Source organism: Anomaloglossus baeobatrachus, chromosome 5, assembly GCF_048569485.1.
Source record: "Anomaloglossus baeobatrachus isolate aAnoBae1 chromosome 5, aAnoBae1.hap1, whole genome shotgun sequence".
NCBI classification, from domain to species: Eukaryota; Metazoa; Chordata; class Amphibia; order Anura; family Aromobatidae; genus Anomaloglossus; species Anomaloglossus baeobatrachus.
In genome coordinates this window covers 447,438,397-447,458,011 of record NC_134357.1, presented here as the reverse complement: position 1 = coordinate 447,458,011, position 19,615 = coordinate 447,438,397, and the positions used below count along the sequence as shown (strand labels likewise).

The 19,615-nt window shown below is 45.6% G+C and overlaps 1 protein-coding gene across 7 annotated transcripts in view; it reads left to right on the top strand.

Moving 5' to 3' along the window:
- Positions 1-19,127, top strand: part of TPD52L2 (TPD52 like 2) — a 52,356-nt gene extending 33,229 nt beyond the window's left edge. For 5 of the 7 annotated variants that reach the window (XM_075350480.1, XM_075350481.1, XM_075350478.1 and 2 more), the window contains 4 exons: positions 11,887-11,913; positions 13,779-13,820; positions 14,510-14,558; positions 15,648-19,127. In XM_075350480.1, the coding sequence (XP_075206595.1) occupies positions 11,887-11,913; positions 13,779-13,820; positions 14,510-14,558; positions 15,648-15,731 (202 nt within the window). In that variant the 3' untranslated portion in view covers positions 15,732-19,127. The remainder of the gene's footprint in view (positions 1-11,886; positions 11,914-13,778; positions 13,821-14,509; positions 14,559-15,647) is intronic. The other 2 variants (XM_075350479.1, XM_075350484.1) reach the window with 2 other exon arrangements.
- The last annotated feature ends 488 nt before the right edge of the window (positions 19,128-19,615 follow it).

The following is a 19,615-nucleotide window of genomic DNA, read 5'->3' as shown; positions in this document are numbered from 1 at the left end:
GGACCTTAATCTGGTCCTCACGGCCTTACAGAAACCCCCCTTTGAGCCTCTTAGGGAGGTTCCCTTGTTTAGACTTTCACAGAAAGTTGTTTTTCTAGTAGCCATAACTTCTCTCAGGAGAGTTTCTGATTTGGCTGCGCTCTCTTCGGAATCCCCCTTTTTGGTGTTTCACCAAGACAAGGTGGTTCTTCGTCCGACTCCGGGCTTTCTCCCTAAGGTGGTGTCTTCTTTCCACCTTAACCAGGACATTTCATTGCCCTCTCTTTGTCCGGCCCCTGTGCATCGCTTTGAGAAGGCGTTGCACACCTTGGATTTGGTGCGGGCGCTCCGAATCTATGTGTCACGCACCGCCGTTTTTAGGCGGTGCACCTCACTTTTTGTGCTAACCACGGGTCAGCGCAAGGGTCTCTCTGCTTCTAAACCGACCCTAGCTCGTTGGATTAGGTCGGCTATCGCCGATGCCTACCAGTGTTCTCAGGTGCCTCCCCCGCCGGGGATTAAGGCGCACTCGACCAGAGCTGTCGGTGCCTCCTGGGCTTTCAGGCACCAGGCTACGGCTCAGCAGGTTTGTCAGGCTGCCACTTGGTCCAGTCTGCACACTTTTTCGAAGCACTACCAAGTGCATGCTCATGCTTCGGCAGATGCGAGCTTGGGCAGACGCATCCTTCAGGCAGCTGTCGCCCGTTTGTGAAGTTAGGTTTTGCCTACTTCTCAGTTTGGTTTATTTCCCACCCATGGACTGCTTTGGAACGTCCCATAGTCTGGGTCTCCCATAAGGAACGATGAAGAAAAAGAGAATTTTGTTTACTTACCGTAAATTCTTTTTCTTATAGTTCCGACATGGGAGACCCAGCACCCTCCCTGTTGCCTGTTGGCAGTTTTTGTTCCGTGTGTTTTCACTGGCTGTTGTTGTAGACAGAGTTCCGGTTTTTCCGAGTTTTACTCTATCTCTACTTATGGGTGGATGTCCTCCTTCAGCTTTTGCACTGAACTGGTTAGATTGTCATCCAGGGGGTGTATATAGCCCGGAGGGAGGAGCTACACGTTTTGAGTGTAGTACTTTGTGTGTCCTCCGGAGGCAGTAGCTATACACCCATAGTCTGGGTCTCCCATGTTGGAACTATAAGAAAAAGAATTTACGGTAAGTAAACAAAATTCTCTTTTTTTGCTGTAGATTTTTGAAAATACGCATCAAAACTACACAGCTTGGGCACTGTGCCTAAGGCCTCTGCCACACTCACGTGAAAAAAACGAACCGTTTTTTCACGTACCTGTTAAAGGGGTGGTTTGCTACCTGTGTGCGTGGCACGTACGTGTTCTCCGTGTGTTATACATATCACACAGAGAACGGAAAGCCCTGCCTTACCTGATTCTTACGGTGCTGTCTGTGGTGCTGAATGACAGTGTTCGGCACAGGCCACGCCACGCTGACGCTGCTTCCGGCCCCCAGTGAAGGAGAAGCGTTGTTCAAATTCACTGGGGGACGGATGCCGGTGACAGCCGCGGCAGAGACTGCAGGGTTAGTGGAGGTGAGTATGTGTTTCTTCGTCGCTCCATTGGGAGACCCAGACGATTGGGTGTATAGCTACTGCCTCCGGAGGCCACACAAAGCATTACACTAAAAAGTGTAAGGCCCCTCCCCTTCTGGCTATACACCCCCAGTGGGATCACTGGCTCACCAGTTTTCGGCTTTGTGCGAAGGAGGTCAGACATCCACGCATAGCTCCACTGTTTAGTCAGCAGTAGCTGCTGACTATATCGGATGGAAGAAAAGAGGGCCCATATGGGGCCCCCAGCATGCTCCCTTCTCACCCCACCGGTGGTTTGTAAGGTTGAGGTACCTATTGCTGGTACGGCGGCTGGAGCCCACATGCTGTTTTCCTTCCCCATCCCCCTGAGGGGCTCTGAGGAAGTGGGATCTTACCGGCCCCAAAGCCCTGAGGCCGGGCTCCATCCACAGACCCATTGAACCTGCTGGATGTGGAGCGGGAGTGCCGTTCAGGGACATGGCCCTGCACCATTCAGGTACTCTGTGTCCCCGTACACACAGGCACAGCACACTCCAGACTTGCTGGGTGTGCTAGTGCGCCGGGGACAGTAAAGGGTTACAGTCACTGCAGCCTAGCTGAGTGACTTTATTTATTGGGAACTACCGCGCCGGACGCTCCGGGAGCGGCGGCGCGGCTGGGACTTGTAGTGCGCCGGGGACTTGGCGCCGACCGCGCTTTTACGGCGGCGGCGCTCATAAATCCAGTCCCCGGCTTTTGCGGCCTAACTCAGCTTCGTTCCCGCCCCCACCCTGTCAATCAGGGTAGGGGAGAGACGCTGTACAATCAGCAGCGCCGAGGGCTGGAGCCTTATTTACATGCTCCAGCCCTCTCACTAGACACTGTGGGACGCAGGTTTCCCGCTCTGACTTGGGGCACGCCCACGGCCCGCCCCTACTCACACGAGCTGGGGAAGGACGCCGGCAGCCATTCCTGCAGCCCGAGCTGAGAGAACGGACTCTGGGCAACCAGGGCGACCACACACCCGCTTATAGGCGGGCGGTAAACGGCACCTGGGGTGCTGACACTAAATACCGCAGTTTGTCTATTTGTATTTAAGTACACTGCATAGGTCGCTATTTCGGGCTATATGCCCTCTTAGATGGCGACACACCAGCAGCAGGAAAGCATGAGTGCTACGGCACAGGCTTTCTATGCTGCTTGTATTGCACGTACTGAAGTGTTCATGTGTATTTATGCTTGTATGCTATACACTGCACTGTACGGTCACTAGTCTTGGCTATATTCGCCATAGAATGGCTAGACTACAGCAGCAGAAAAGCAAGGGTGCTGAGGCACAGGTTTTTTTTTTTTTTCTATGCTGCTTGTATTGCAGGTGTTGCAGTTGTTCATTTGTACTTATGCTTGTATGCTATACATTGCACTGTATGGTCGCTATTCTGGGCTATATTCCCCTAGATGGCTAGTCTACAGCAGCAGAAAAGCAGGCTTTCTATGCTGCTTGTATTGCATGTGCTGCAGTGTTCATTTGTACTTTATGCTTGTATGATATACATTGCACTGTACGGTCGCCATTCTTGGCTCTATAAGTCGGCAGCAGCATATAAGCAACACAGGCTTTCGATGCTGTTTTTGCTGCATGTGATACTGTTCCACGGCACTGAACCCCATTGTGTGCAATGCTCCCCTGTAGCACTTGGTCAGCCGGGGTCTCTACTTGACGTGGCCAAAAGAACCACCTCTCAACCCTGTCCAAGGACAGGGACGGAGTTGCAATGGGATAGAGACTTGCAGTCCGGACAGGCCATGGGCAATCTGGATCATTGCTCCCTGGCCACCCTCACTTGGATTAAAAATAGGTGCTCCGGGGGGGTCCCAGGAGGCTCTCTGTATGATGAGGTAGACGTAGCTCATCAGGACTTTGATCCTGACACCGCTCTCACTCCGGATACACCGGATGGTGACGCCATAAGGAATGCTCCTATAGCGTCCATCAATGGAATGTTGGATCTTTTCTCCCTCAGCTCCCCCAGCGGAGGAGTCAGCTTCAGAGTATTGTTCTGGCCACGCTGACTGCAGAGAAGCAGTCCAGGAACACCACGCTTCCCAGATAAGCGTTTTCTCCAAACGTATTAAGGATACACGTTATCACTTTCCCCCTGACGTGGTCAGGCGTTGGACCCAGGGTCCAAAGGTGGATTCTCCAATCTCCAGGCTTGCGGCTAGAGCCATAGTTGCAGTGGAGATGGGACTTCACTTACAGATGCCATTGACAGACAGATGGACTCTGGTTGAAATCTGTCTGTGAAGCTATCGGCGTGTCGGTTGCTCCGGCATTCACAGCCGTATGGGCACCCTAAGCTTTTCAGCTGTTCTTGTGCAGCTGGTCTTGAGCACAAGTACATCTGTGCCGCAGGGGCGTCCGTAACCTCGCAATGTCTGCATTGCGACTTACCCTATTAATGCTGTCCTGGAAGGACAGCCGAGGTTTCGGTCCTTCCCAGGCTCGGGCAGGTCCCAATTGTCCTCGTCCAAAAGGGCTGAAAAGCCTCAGAGGGGCTCAGCTGCCGGCCGGGCTCAATCACGCCCAAGGAAGGCAGCCGGAGGAACCGCTACCAAGGCGGTCTCCTCATGACTCTCAGCTCTCTCATCTTTCCGCATCCGCGGTTGATGGCAGACTCGCTCGCCTTTGGCGACATTTAGCTGCCACAGGTCACAGACCGGTGGGTGAGGGACAGTGTGCCCACGTGCACAGGACAGAGTTCTGTTCTCGTCCTCCGACTCGATTCTTCAGAACGTCCCCACCTCCCCACCGAGCAGATGCTCTTCTGCAGGCAGAAGGAGTGGTAATCCCGGTTCCTCTTCAGGAACAAGACACGGTTTTCCTCCAATCTGGTTGTGGTGCCAAACAAGGATGGCTCTTTCCGTTCCGTTCTGGACCTAAAACTGCTCAACAAGCACGTGGAGGCCAGGCGGTTCCAGATGATACCCTCCGCTCCGTCATTGCCTCAATGTCTCAAGGAAATTTCCTAGCTTCAATAGACATCTAAGATGCTTATCTCCACGTGCCGATTGCTACAGAGCACCAATGTTTTTCTACATTTCGTGATAGGAAATGACCAGCTTCAGTTCGTAGCTCTGCCATTCGGGCTGGCGACAGCCCCACGGGTGTTCGCCAAGGTCATGACGGCAGTGGTAGCAGTCTTGCACTCACAGGGACACTCTGTGATCCCTTACTTGGACGATATACTTGTCAAGGCACCCTCTCAAGAGGCAGGCCAACTCAGCCTGAATGTTGCGCTGGAGACTCTCCAGACGTTCGGGTGGATCATCAACTTCTCAAAGTCAAACCTGTCACGACCCAATCACTAACGTATCTTGGCATGGAGTTTCATACCCTCTCAGCGGTAGTGAAGCTTCCGCTGGACAAGCAGCGGTCACTACTGACTGGGGTGCAGACTCTCCTTCAAGGTCAGTCGCACTTCTTAAGACGCCTCATGCACTTCCTCGGGAAGATAGTGGCGGCAATGGAGGCGGTTCCGTTTGCGCAGTTTCATCTGCGTTCACTTCAATGGGACATTCTCCGCCAATGAGACGAGAAGTCAACATCCCTGTACAGGAAAGTATCCCTTTCACAGACGGCAAGGACTCTCTGCAATGGTGGCTTCTTCCCACCTCATTATCACAGGGAAGATCCTTCCTACCACCGTCTTGGGCGGTGGTCACGACAGACGCGAGTCTGTCAGGGTGGGGAGCGTTTTTCTCCACCACAGGGCTCAGGGTCCGTGGACTCAGCAGGAGTCCACCCTTCAGATCAATGTTCTGGTAATCAGAGCAGTGTATCTTGCCCTACTAGCCTTCCAGCAGTGGCTGGAAAGAAAGCAGATCCGAATTCAATCGGACAACTCCACAGCGGTGGCATACATCAATCACCAAGGGGGGACACGCAGTCGGCAAGCCTTCCAGGAAGTCCGGCGGATTCTGATGTGGGTGGATGCCACGGCCTCCACCATATCCGCAGTTCACATCCCCGGCGTAGAAAACTGGGAGGCAGACTTCCTCAGTCGCCAGGGCATGGACGCAGGGGAATGGTCCCTTCACCCGGACGTGTTTCAGGAAATCTGTCGCCGCTGGGGAAGGCCGGACGTCGACCTAATGGCGCCCCGGCACAACAACAAGGTCCCAACCTTCATGGCACGGTCTCGCGATCAAAGAGTGCTGGCGGCAGACGCCCTAGCGCAAGATTGGTCGCAGTTCCGGCTCACTTATGTGTTTCCACCTCTGGCACCCTTGCCCAGAATGCTACGCAAGATCAGATCCGATTGCAGCCGCGTCATACTCGTCGCCCCAGACTGGCCGAGGAGGGCGTGGTATCCGGATCTGTGGCAGCTCACGGTCGGCCAACCGTGGGCACTACCAGACCGACCAGACTTACTGTCCCAAGGGCCGTTTTTTCCATCGGAATTCTGCGGCCCTGAACCTGACTGTGTGGCCATTGAGTCCTGGATCCTAGCGTCTTCAGGATTATTCCAGGGGTCGTTGCCACCATGAGACAGGCTAGGAAGCCCACGTCCGCTAAGAACCACAGAACGTGGAGGATATTCTTATCCTGGTGCTCTGCTCAGGGAGTGTCTCCCTGGCCATTTGCATTGCCTACCTTTCTTTCTTTCCTGCTATCTGGGTTAGAAAAAGGTTTGGCGCTTGGCTCCCTTAAAGGTCAGGTATCTGCGCTATCCGTCTTTTTTCAGAGGCGTTTGGTACGCCTTCCTATGGTGCGCACGTTCCTACAGGGGGTTTGCCATATCGTTCCCCCGTGCAAGCGGCCGTTAGATCCATGGGATCTGAACAGGGTACTAGTTGCCCTCCAGAAGCCGCCCTTCGAGCCTCTGAGGGAGGTTTCACTTTCTAGACTATCCCAGAACGTGGCTTTTCTGGTAGTGATCACATCTCTTCGGAGAGTGTCTGAGCTGGCAGCGCTGTCATCCAAGACTCCCTTCCTGGTCTTCCACCAGGACAAGGTAGTGCTGCGCCCCATTCAGGAGTTTCTCCCGAAGGTGGTATCCTCTTTTCATCTTAATCAGGATATCTCCTTGCCTTCGTTTTGTCCTCATGCAGTTCATCGGTATGAGAAGGATTTACATTTGTTAGATCTGGTGAGAGCACTCAGAATCTACATTTCCCGCACGGCGCCCTTGCGCCGTTCGGATGCACTCTTTGTCCTTGTCGCTGGTCAGCGCAAAGGGTCGCAGGCTTCTAAGGCCACCCTGGCTCGATGGATCAAAGAACCAATTCTTGAAGCCTACCGTTCTGCTGGGCTTCCGGTTCCTTCAGGGCTGAAGGCCCATTCTACCAGAGCCGTGGGTGCATCCTGGGCATTACGACACCAGGCTACGGCTCAACAGGTGTGCCAGGCAGCTACCTGGTCGAGTCTGCACACTTTCACCAAACATTATCAGGTGCATGCCTATGCTTCGGCGGACGCCAGCCTAGGTAGAAGAGTCCTGCAGGCGGCAGTTGCCTCCTCGTAGGGGAGGGCTGTCTTGCAGCTCTAACATGAGGTATTTCTTTACCCACCCAGGGACAGCTTTTGGACGTCCCAATCGTCTGGGTCTCCCAATGGAGCGACGAAGAAGAAGGGAATTTTGTTACTTACCGTAAATTCCTTTTCTTCTAGCTCCTATTGGGAGACCCAGCACCCGCCCTGTTGTCCTTCGGGATTTTTGGGTTGTTTCGGGTACACATGTTGCTCATGTTGAACGGTTTTTCAGTTCTCCGATGTTACTCGGAGTGAATTTGTTTAAACCAGTTATTGGCTTTCCTCCTTCTTGCTTTTGCACTAAAACTGGTGAGCCAGTGATCCCACTGGGGGTGTATAGCCAGAAGGGGAGGGGCCTTACACTTTTTAGTGTAATGCTTTGTGTGGCCTCCGGAGGCAGTAGCTATACACCCAATCGTCTGGGTCTCCCAATAGGAGCTAGAAGAAAAGGAATTTACGGTAAGTAACAAAATTCCCTTCTTTTTTAATTTTTAACATGACACATGTTTCTCCGGCGCGTGTCACATGGGACCGCATCCACACTACATCCGTGTGGTACGGGTACGGGCCGTGTGACACCCGTGCTGCCGGAGAAAATGTGGACATGGCGTGAGGAATACACGAACACACATAAGTACGGAACGGACACGCGTTCCGTTCCTAAATACTTACGTGTGTCCAAACCATTATGAAATCACATGTCCACGTGTGTACGTGCCTCCGGTACGTGAAAAAACTGGCAAACACGTACCGGGGGCACGTATGTGTGGCAGAGGCCTAAGACAAGGGACAGGGAACTTACATTTAAAGACCCACTTCAGTGGTGAAATAAAACCATGCTAGAGTGGGGCACAACAGTGCCCTTTTTTTCAATCTACGTTATGGAGATGTGTTCAATCAGTTTGACAAAAGGTTGCTTTGTCCCTTATTAGCCTGGGTTGCTCTATAAATATACTGCAATATGTTGAAACATAACTGTGCTGTGATTAAAAAAGAAAAATCACAACTTATTTTTCACTTTTGCCTAATCTAATTACTGTCTGTCTCCCTGCCGACACACTCCAGCCTGGTTATGGCTAGAGCAGCTTTTATGCCCCTGGAGATGATCGGAGGGTAAGCGTTTGTGTGCCTTGAGGTGCTCCTACTCCTCTGAATCAGCTACTTACCTTCCTAGATGTACTTTCACTGTGAAATAAAAAAAAAGCCTGCGGTTTGCAAGTGCATAAAATAAAAGGATTTTGTGAAAATGAAATGGTATCTGATCTAGTCGTCTACCCAAAGGGCACAGTTTGGAGGAAAACTGGAAGCAGCCTATAAAAATTAGATTGAGGGCATTGATTAATATGAGAGTAAAGTGTATAGGTTCTATAAAAACATGAGCATTTTTACAACCATTTTGGGAAGCTCCATTACATTTAAATGAAGCGCTAAACCAGACCGTAGTATTGATCTTATTTACGTCATTGGTCCCATGCAGACCTGTGTGTCTCCAAGGTTATAGACTAAAAACATGCTCTGTAGGTAAGCTTGTCACTGCCTTCCATCTGCGTCCTACTATCCTGACCATAGCGAGATAGCAATCAGATGCCTGCCCTCTCTCCTGATTCCCCCATACACAGAAGCACTCGGTCGCGTGCTCATTTATTTTCAATAGGGAGAGAGAAGAAAGCTGATACAAACTCAATCCTTGTCAGGTGTTTGCCAATTCCAATGAACTAACCTTGGTCTCCTCAACATCTGTTATGAGGCACAGATAGTCGGTATGTCCGTTCACTCAGTTCATCATGGCGTGGTCTAACCCTTAAGTGCGCCTTCCACCCCTCTCTGGGTCTATGAAGCTAGAGCTGTCAAAGAAAAGGTGAGGATGGAGGGGAAAACAAGCAAGTGGGAGGGCGCATTTAAAGTGTGACCCTCGTTTTCGTTTTTCTTTCCTAAATCAACAGTACACATGAAAATAAGCAACTTTGTAATTTATCTTATGAGACAAATTTGCTTCTTTCTCTGCCAGAAATGACCAATAAGTTTCAAAATTCTCAATTCTGAGGTAAAATCTGTATTCAGTGTAGACTTTGCCATTACAGGGAGGGGTGGAGCTCTGCCTCTTGCTCCTCCCTCTGCCTCTAGCTCCTCCCTTCCTCCCGTCATTATGGAATCTCATAAGACTAATTTCACACATCAGGCTTTTCGCCAGGTTGGCGGATCCAGCACACTCCAATACAATGTATACAGTACAATACAATAGCAGCGCGACAAGCTCTGGTCACATGCTGTCATGTGACCGGAGCATGTGACCTGGAAGTTGCTGCGCTGCCATTGTATTGTATCACACTGTACTGGAGTGCGCCGGATCCGCCAACCTGGCGAAAAGCCGGATGTGTGAACCTGCCCTAACACTGCTTTCTCCGTAATGGGAAAGTCTTCACCGAATACAGATTTTACCTACAAAGTTTTGAGAAGTTTAATAATGACTGATTAATTCTGGCAAAGAAAGAATCTTATTTGTCTCATAAGATACAAAATTACAAACAGTTCGGGATATTTAGCTTTCGGGTGAAATTTCAGGATGATCCTAACATGCCCTTTAACCTTTTCAATTGAACTTAATGTGACCTTCTCTAATCTTCTGAATTCTCATGTCCAACTGTTCAATGTCTCAGTTACTTTTTGCCCATCTTGCTGATCTCTAAGGCCGGTTTCACACATCCAGCTTTTTGCCGATTTGCCGGATCCAGCGCTCTCCCATACAGTGACTACAGTACAGTGACAGCGCAACAAGCGCCGGTCACGTGCTGTCATGTGACCGGCGCATGTGACCCGGAAGTTACAGCGCTGTCACTGTACTGTATTGTCTGTACGGGAGAGCGCCGGATCCGGCAAACTGGCGAAAAGCCGGATGTGTGAAACCGGCCTAACAAGAAGCTTAATGGCGACATTCACAATAGGTGTTTGATCCTTGAATCACCCAATACATTTCAGGGTTCAATTAGAATTGGTAGTAAACAGTCCTCCTCATTATGCTGTTCACATTTTGATATCGAGACCAAGATGACACCTAACAGTTGATCAGCAGTACCTCTCCATTGCGAGGCTTCAAGCAGAATGTTCTCAGACGGAAGTGGCCACTGACTTTATAGTGTCAGTGTCATCAGCAGGTTGTAACAGAGACTGGAAAGATTGAGACACAAAGACGTAGAAGTGGAATACAATTGGCCTCATCTCTCACAATGATTAACGCTTCATTGTGAACAATGCGCTTGGGAACTGGATGATCCATGCCACATATCTCTAGGCACATGTAAGGGAGGTTAGAGGCACAAAAGTGTCACATCAGCCCATTCAAAACTAGAAGACTTGCAAGTGTACCTGACCACCCCACCTGGCACAGATGTTATCGTCTTGCTGAACGAGGAACCAGTGGGCCTCACTGCTGTTCACTGATGAAAGTAAATTCACACTGTGCAGAAATGATGGCTGCCAACAATGTTGGAGATGTCAAGGAGGGTGCAATGAATCAGCCACTGTTTTCACCAGACGAGCTTGTGGTGGAGGTGTTAGTGTGGTCAGGTGTATCTAGTCAGTACAGAACTGCCCTACACTTGGTTATTGGTACAGTGACAATCCACTACTACTTAAATAACATCATTAATTCATTCATTGTGCCTTTACATGAACAACACATGCTTAATTTCATTTGTGGGCGACCATGTCCTCTTCATTGAGGTTGCTTCATTGAGAAATGGCTGGTGGGTGATCTCAAATGGACCTACTGTCATGATTAAATATCACACTAGTGTGAACTTTCAACGTTTAACATTAGTTTTGCCTTGAAAATCAAATATCCCTAACTTTTAGTGAGTAGTGGATATTGCAAAGTTTTTTTTATTTTCATGTGTACTATTGATTTATGAAATAAAAGTTAAAACGACAGTTACGCTTTACATGTTTGGCCCCGCCATGATGCACCGAGCGCCTGTGCTTGGTTTGAACAGTCATTCTGTAAAGGAACTCTGTCAGGTGATTCATACTGCTCAATACCTGGGCAGTGGGAATATCAGGATTGTAGCCATGTTTTATTTTATCATTCACTGGAAGTCTCCCAGTGTTTCACAGAAAATAAACTTTGATCATCCGGCTAGACTAAACTAGTCCAACTCTGCCATCGGCCAACTCTTTCCAGCTCTACTCCATGTGATTGACAGGTCTCTTTAATGCACACCCAAGGGAGAGACATGTCAATCATCTGCAGAAGCGCTGAGAAGAGCAGGCCAATGACCATGTTGGACTAGTATCTTCTTCGGCTTTGATCAATGACTGGATCTTTAAAGTATATTTTCTTTGAAACTTCAGAGCATTTCACAGAGTAATATACAGTGCTGCTATCCTAAATTTAGGCTGTGATATAAACTGGAACTGAGAACCATCTAATGTGTATGTGATTCATGCTGCCCGCCATTTGGGCGGAATGAATCGCCTGGTAAGTTCCCCTTTAAATTGACAGGTTCATCCTACTTTTATCTACTCTGTATGCCGGCCTTGGAGAGGAGACTACTGGATAGATTAGTTTGCAGTCTGTAAACCTGTAGAAACATGACTCTGCTTAGACAAGACAATTTTAAAGCAATTGATGATGGAGCAATAAAAACCAGCATCAATTGTCAAACCTTTGATCCAATTCCTGGCACCTCCTTGGCCTGCAGTAGCATAATGTTGGGCGCACTCAATGGTTTTGACTGTTCAGAGATGGTTCGCTTTAGCCGTGTGTGTATATAGGATGCCTTCTTGTCTCTAATTTGGGGATACTTCGTTGTTCTGATTTTTGTCTGCACCTCCATTCTCTACCAGGGCTCTCCCTTTCTCTCAGTCTTTTAGGTAAGAGGACCCGGCCTCTGTTCTGTGTTCTCCATTACACATACAGTATGTAGGGTGTACAATCATTGTGTATTCAAAGCCTATTAATCCACACACCCAAATTATGTTACCTCTTGCAGCCAATTTATTTAAGATTTTTTTTTAAGGGAAATGAGTTGCATGAATAACATAATACACTACTCTGTTATTGCAAGTGAAATGTCCTCCTTATTTAAGCATCCGTCCATGATAAAAGTAAATAGACTTATGATGTTTCAAAGCAGTTCTACCTGTATTATGTCAGCGTGTTAACATTTACCAGAACAATCGAGCAATTATTCAGATGCATTAAGGACATTGACCCTTTCCTGCAAATAAAATTAGTATTATGCGGTGTACTATCCGGAGCCATAATATATCCACAATATCCAGTCACAATATCCAGTCATGTGATGACACTTCCACAAATTCTCATACTTGTGATTCTAAGATATAGCATCAGCAATTCTAGTTTGTTTCCGTTCTACAGTAATCCTTGTACATGTCATGCACTATTCTGTCACTGTGCTGTGATTCTCTCATTATGTGGCCTGTATGTGTAGAATAGTGGCTGTATACTGTCTGTCTGTCACTGTCCCTTTTGCTGGTACTTTGCTGGAGGCGATTTGTGTTGTTTTATGTTGGATTCTGATGTATGCAACAAGCAGCCAGGCCCGTCCAATCCACCCTACTTCACAAAGAATATTCTATGGAATGAGGGGCGCACTAAGGCTGTTTTCACACATCCGTTTTTTGCTGAGCGGCACAATACGGCGCTTTGCAGAAAAAACGCAACCGATTTTTTTTTTTTTTTTTTTTTTTTTTTTCCGCATAGACTTGCATTAGCGCCGTATTGTGCCGCATGGCCTTGCGTTGCGTCCGTTTTTTGCTGGATGCGGCATATTTAGCCCATGCGGCGGCCGGATGGAACGTTGCCTGACACGTTTGTTTGTGCGGCGAAAAAAACGGATGCGGCGCGATTTACAGTGCAAGCCTATGGACGCTGGATGTGGCGTCCTGCGGCAAAAACCGCATCCAGCTGCCGGATGCGGTTTTTTGAACTGCGCATGCTTAGTATCAAGCCGCATCCATCAAAAAACGGACGGGCCGCATGGAAAAACTTATGCAACGGATCCGTTTTTTTCGCCGCATCCGTTCCATAGGTTTTTGAGACTGATTGTGATGCACTGCAAAAAAACTGGTGTGAAAGCAGCCTAAAAGATACTCTATGAATTTGAATGCAAATAATTTTCCTCTGGTATCAGCCATTTCTGATCGGGAGGGGCTGACTATAGTGTTTTTCAATGGGTAGAGTGATTGGAAAGTGGAGAAAACAACTTCCCAACCCCCGTGATCACTACTTCGCCTTATATCTCCATGATAGTTTAGCTGTTTTATATAGCACTCCTCTGCCCCCCAAACCTCTTCCTATTACTTGCTGATACTTTCTATTACCATTACGTATAAGGTTTGCATTTACTGCCATAAAAGCAAATGAATTTGGGTACCTAGACAAATGGGGACCTCAGAGTGCACTCACTTATATAGCGCTATTAATTCCACAGCGCTTTACAGACGTGATCATCACTGTCCCCATTGGGGCTCACAATCTAAATTCTGTCTTTGGAGGGTGGAAGGAAACCAGAGAACTTAGAGGAAACCCACACAAACACGGGGAGAACATACAAACTCCTTGCAGATGTTGCCCTGGTGGGATGGGATGATTTGGCATGTTGCAGGCAAACACTGGCGCTTACTGACTGCTTGGTTGCTGTCCACGTGTGCTATACTTCTGGTCTCTTTTCTTCGCTAATTCTGATTTCTGCTCCCACATGCCTTCCGAGTAGCAGTTATTCAATCCGCCACTCCATAAGCATGCCGGCAATGAGGTAATGTATAACCACAGGGTTCAGGCTGTAATTGCATGTTCTGAATGTTTCAGGGTAATTTGAGTTGGCATTTCTTAAAGCCTATGCTTTGCACACATTAAGGAAAATGCTGTGTATGTTTTTATCAATCTGTATATTGGGACATATATAAACATAATTGTCGCCTATACCAATAAAATGCACTTGTAATGTGTAGAAAAGCATCTGACTAGCTTCAATAAGCCACATCATAATTTTATTGTCTGTGTACACGCATGCTGAGGGTGTGCAAAAAAACTTAATTAGGTTTTTGGGGTTTTTTTTTGTTTTTTTTTTTTTTTTTTAAATCCCCGGTAGCCTGTGTGTCCAGAAACGTTCTGTGTATGTCAGATATTAAAGTGCCATTCATCCATTCAATGCCAAGAATCATATTTTGGCATCCATTGGGTTGGCATATTTTGAGTTCTTATTAAATCTGCATGAATAGCGTAGCATGCAGCACTATTCCAAAAAGATGCTTGAAACAGTGGGCATCGTATGCCATTTCACATGCTCCATCAGCCAATGCTCTTGATGTGAATAGATAGTAACCTGCATTGGTACAAGTATGTATATATTTTTTTGTAAATTGTATATAACACACAATACTCTTCTCCATGGGTAATATTATTTCCTACGCTGACCTTTAATTTTTTTTATATCTTTTATAGAAACTCGGCCACCTTTAAATCCTTTGAAGAACGTGTGGTGAATTTAAAGGTAAGAGAAGTGTCTCGGCACAATATACCGGTTAATATGATTGGTAGGTATAGCCAGGTTGTATCAAATGTGATACTAAAATGCCTGGGTGACACATGACTTTAAATTCCATAAACTTTCAAAATGGATGTATATCCAATAATACATTTATTTGACTAAATAACAATCTGTAATAAGAGTGTGCTCGGCACTGCTTGTGACTTGATTGCGCATTGGGGAGCTCAGGTACTCACGGTTCATGGGTTAAAACTTCATCCGTGAAATAACGACCACAACGTACAGGCTTGTTTCACTGCATGATGTGCTGGCACTCCAAAGAGATGCATTGGCAGTCTCTGAATGGCTCTCCTGGGGGATAAAACAACATTCTTGGACGTTATGCACACGCACACATACATATATACACACATACATATATACACACACACATATATACACATATACACATATATATATATATATGTATATATATATATGTATATATATATATATATATATATATATATCTCATATACACACACACATACACACACATATACACACACATACATACACACACACACACACACACACACATATATATATGTATGTATATATATATATATATATATATATATATAATACATACATACATACATACATACATACATACATACATACATACATACATACATACATAGATATACACACACACACCCCTCCCTCCAGAAATTATGTTCATTGCTGACTGCATGTGCGCAGAGACCCGAACAGGCCAATCATTGACTTTCCATAATGCTCATTACTCGTATCTCGCTCGCCCAAGCAATCTGACCAGCTAGAATCGAGTAGCGAGTATTTTAGCGCTCGCCCATCACCACAACACGTTCCCTTCAGTAGGGGGACGGTGTCATAGCCATACTGAACTAGCCTTCACAATAGTGACCACTAAAAAGACTGACAACGTGCCAACAGAGGGCATGAAACACAGCATCATAAGTGCAGTTCATTGCAGATCAGTGATCCATAACTTTCTTCCTTAATTTCTATGAAGATTGTATTTGGTGTTATGTAATTGTATGTATTTAATTGTCTTTTCTTTGTTTCCAGCCCAGGGGATCTACAGACGGAGAAAATGGCAGTCAAAACTTGCACTCTCCAGATAATCAACCACAAGATTCTTCCCCATTCTAGATTGTATTGGTCATGTCACCTTCAATTTTTGTTTACTCATTTTGTCCTGTAGCAACCTCACCATCTCGAAGCCCTAAAGGCTGCCAGCAAACAGAATAACACTAACCTTGGCCCCTGAAATGATGTGATCCTGTCTGAAAATTTGAACTTTCCCTCTCACCTTTTCCTTTACAACTGGATTTTCTGTTGAATTGCACCTGAAGCAATACAGCGCATCAACGTGTTCTTCCTGCATAGAGGAAGACCTTTAGCTTTAGATGGCATTGATTGAATGTATTGTTATCAGTTTAGACCTTTTATTGTATAGATCATAAAATAATGTCCCTTTCCCCATGTAGGAGCGTATCGATACCTTTCAACATGCACAAAACGAAACTCCAATATTCTATCCACTTTACCATTAGTTGTGCAGTACCAACACCTTAGACTCGTAGAGGGGGTGACTGATTTATTGCAGCCCTTTCCCTTTCATTTGATTAGCTTTTGTTTATTGGTTTATATATTCTTATTTTCCAGGTCATCGGAGTTGATTTAGAAGTTCTTGGTGTAATTAATCCTAAAATTTTAATTTCTTGAACTTTTAAATCAATCTGTAAGGGGTGGTGGTTTGTGGCTGTGTTTTTGGTTTTTGTTTTTTTGTTTGTTTTTTTATTTTTTTTTTCTTAGGGAGCCAACAGATTTAGAAATATTATCTACTCATCAATGCCAGTTTCAAAAATGGTAAATCTCGAGCCGACAGACTGCCTCACATGATGCACACCTTTAAGGGCATGTTCATGATTTTCTTAAACTGTATAAAACTATAATTAATGTGTTTTTTTTTACATGATTATGAAAAAAAAAAACCTCAATACGCAATTGCTGCACCACAGCTGCAAAATCTGAACACCACCTTAAAGGCCTGAATTCCATTGACCCACTTTAGGCTTCCTTGGCTTTCAGACATTTATTATAATTTCATACGCCTCTCATGAATAAAATCACGGTTTGCCTCCAGAGCGCTGTCTCATAGATCAGATTAATGCAAAGCTTGTCACCAGGCTCCTCCAATAGTTAAAGGGATATTAACATCTCCAAGATCCTATCCCAATAAGTAATAATATTAGTAAATGCCTTCATTTAGAAATGTATAGTTCTCCTGATTAGCTATGTCACCTACCTCATGTGCAGGGCATTGAAGCTTTGGTATCGGTTTACAACTACTCAAGTAGTGACAGTTATTTAGTTGCTAGTTGGCTGTAACCATGGATACCTAAGCTGCTGCAATGTCCTGCACATGATGTAAGTGACATAGCTAATCAGGTGAACTACTTACCTCATGTGCAGGGCATTACAGCTTGGGTATCTATGTTTACAACTACTCAAATAGTGAGTTATTTAGTTGCTAGTTGGCTGTAACCATGGATACCTAAGCTGCTGCAATGTCCTGCACATGAGGTAAGTGACATAGCTAATCAGGAGAGCTATACTACATCTCTAATTTGAGGTATTTTCTAAAATTATTGGGATAGGACCTTGGAGATGGGAATACCCCTTTAGTAATATAATTTTAGCATAGTTTTGAGAATATTTTTGTTTGTAGACCTGAAACACTATGGGAGAGAGAGGGTACAGATAGAAAGTCAACAATCAGCACTGGCAGTCTTGTAGTTATATAATGACATGTTGGCAGCGTACAGGAGCTTACTATTCCTAACACTTGTTTTCGTTATGGTGTGATTATTTGCCTGCTATGTTTTTTGGGGTTCGAGTTTACAATGCTTTCTGCACTTAACTCCTGGACACTCTAAGAATGTCTTGTGTCCTCGCAGGAAAATAAGTGAATGCAGAATACTTGCAACTGCTTTCAAAAGGTCTGTCACCTCTCTGATACTTGAAACTGCTCTGCTGCAAATGCCCTCGGCAGCCCGAGTGGAGAAATGCAAAGATTAAAAATATATATAAAAAATAATGTGCTTACATAGAATTATATACCATGCTAACATTTTCTGTGGGTCATAACGATTGCCTGTGCAGTGTACATGCTCAATGTATCACTTCATTGTATTTTTTTTGCTAGTAAAGGGCATATTTAAGTGGCGACTGTAAACAGCAGAGGTAGGGTCTGTTCACAGAGAGGAAAACTTAAGGATTTCATGATTTATAGGAATCCAGTGGTTTACATCAGCGATCAAACTGTTTAGGGAAAGCACACGAGAGGATAGACGTAAGATATGTTGTGTATCATTATAGTAAGTAGTTATAGTCACATAGAAAGTACAGACATCGGCATGCTACAGTTCGGTAGATCTGGCAGCCTTTCTGAAGACCTAAGAGTGTGGTTTTCTAATTTATAAACACAAGTAAAATGTCTGTTTTTAACACGCATAGGAGATAGTGCACGTTAATGGGCACCTGTCACGTGTAAAAAGCTATTCACCTGCAGATATGGGGTTAATTTGTGGGTTAATAGCGTTTTAAACCTGTCCGGCACCTGCACATTGAGCCCTGCTACCGGGAGGACAAGAACTTTATTCCTCCGGGTAGTGTTCCGGTTTCAGTCATGGGGAGGCGCCAGCACTGCTCTATGTACGGAGAACATCGGCTGTAACCACACCCCTCGGACTGACTGACAGGCGACACAGCATTAGAGCAGGCTGTCAGTCAGTGCAGGGGCGCAGTTATAGCTGCCACTATCCATACACAGCAGTTCCGCCCCCACTACTGATACCAGAACGCTGCCGGGAGGCATAAAGTTCTTTTCCTCTTGGCAGCAGGGTTCAGTGTGCAGGCGCTGGGCAGGTTTCAAACGTTATTACCCTGCAGATTAACCCTATATCTGCAGGTTAATAGCGTTTTTACATGACCGGTTCCCTTTACATAAAAAGCAGACACATCTTTGTAGTTTGTAGAAAACACTCTTTTAAAGAATTGTAGCACTGCAGCACCAAGATACAGTCCCTATAACATAAGGCAGTGAGTGTAATTTAACTGATCTGAAATATTCTTACCTTAAGGAAGATTAAATGGTTTCCAGCGAGAAGCAAATAAATGGCACTGTTATACCTCTGCTCACATCCTGCTCACTTGTTGACTGCATCATTAAGTGTAATCATGTCTTGTTTCCAATTTATCACTGTGATACATATAACCAAAGCATTCAAATTGTGTTAACACCTGCAAACACCTGATTTATTCACTAGGGGGCTTCTTCTTGGCCCACCGCAGCACTGAGGGGGTGGGAGTTGGGATTCAACAGTTTAGTCAGAGGGGTACAACCTATAGAATTATCTGCTGCGGGCCTTATGTTCTTCATACTCATCGCACTGCAAAAGGGGAGAATCCAGGGTTTTTCTGTTCTTCTCACCCTTTAACAGTGGATGCAGAGCTATGTCAATAAAATATTTACTAGTAGAATCCGTGTGTGGCCTGTTTTCTTGCTCTTATTTGGGTATTGTCATTGAACAAGGGCTTATTTTAGGGAAACAAAAACGGGTTTATAGACCCCTCTGGAAATAGAACACGTTTATGCTTTGAGAGTGGGATCCTTATTTTTCTCTAATGGGATCTAATATTGTTTCGGATAAAAAAATGTGTGTATATACAGTATATACCGTACATATATGTATATACTGTGTGTGTATGTATGTATGTATGTGTATATATATATATATATATATATTATACATATATATATACTGTATGTATGTGAATATATATATATATATATATATATATATATATATATATATATATAATACATATACCTATATTATATATATGTGTATATGTGTATATGTATATATATATATATGTGTATATGATATATAGATGTAGAATCCATCTCGAAGAAAGAAAGGCAGCAACCACCGTACTTCAGTGTTCAGAGTTTAATCTTGAATGCA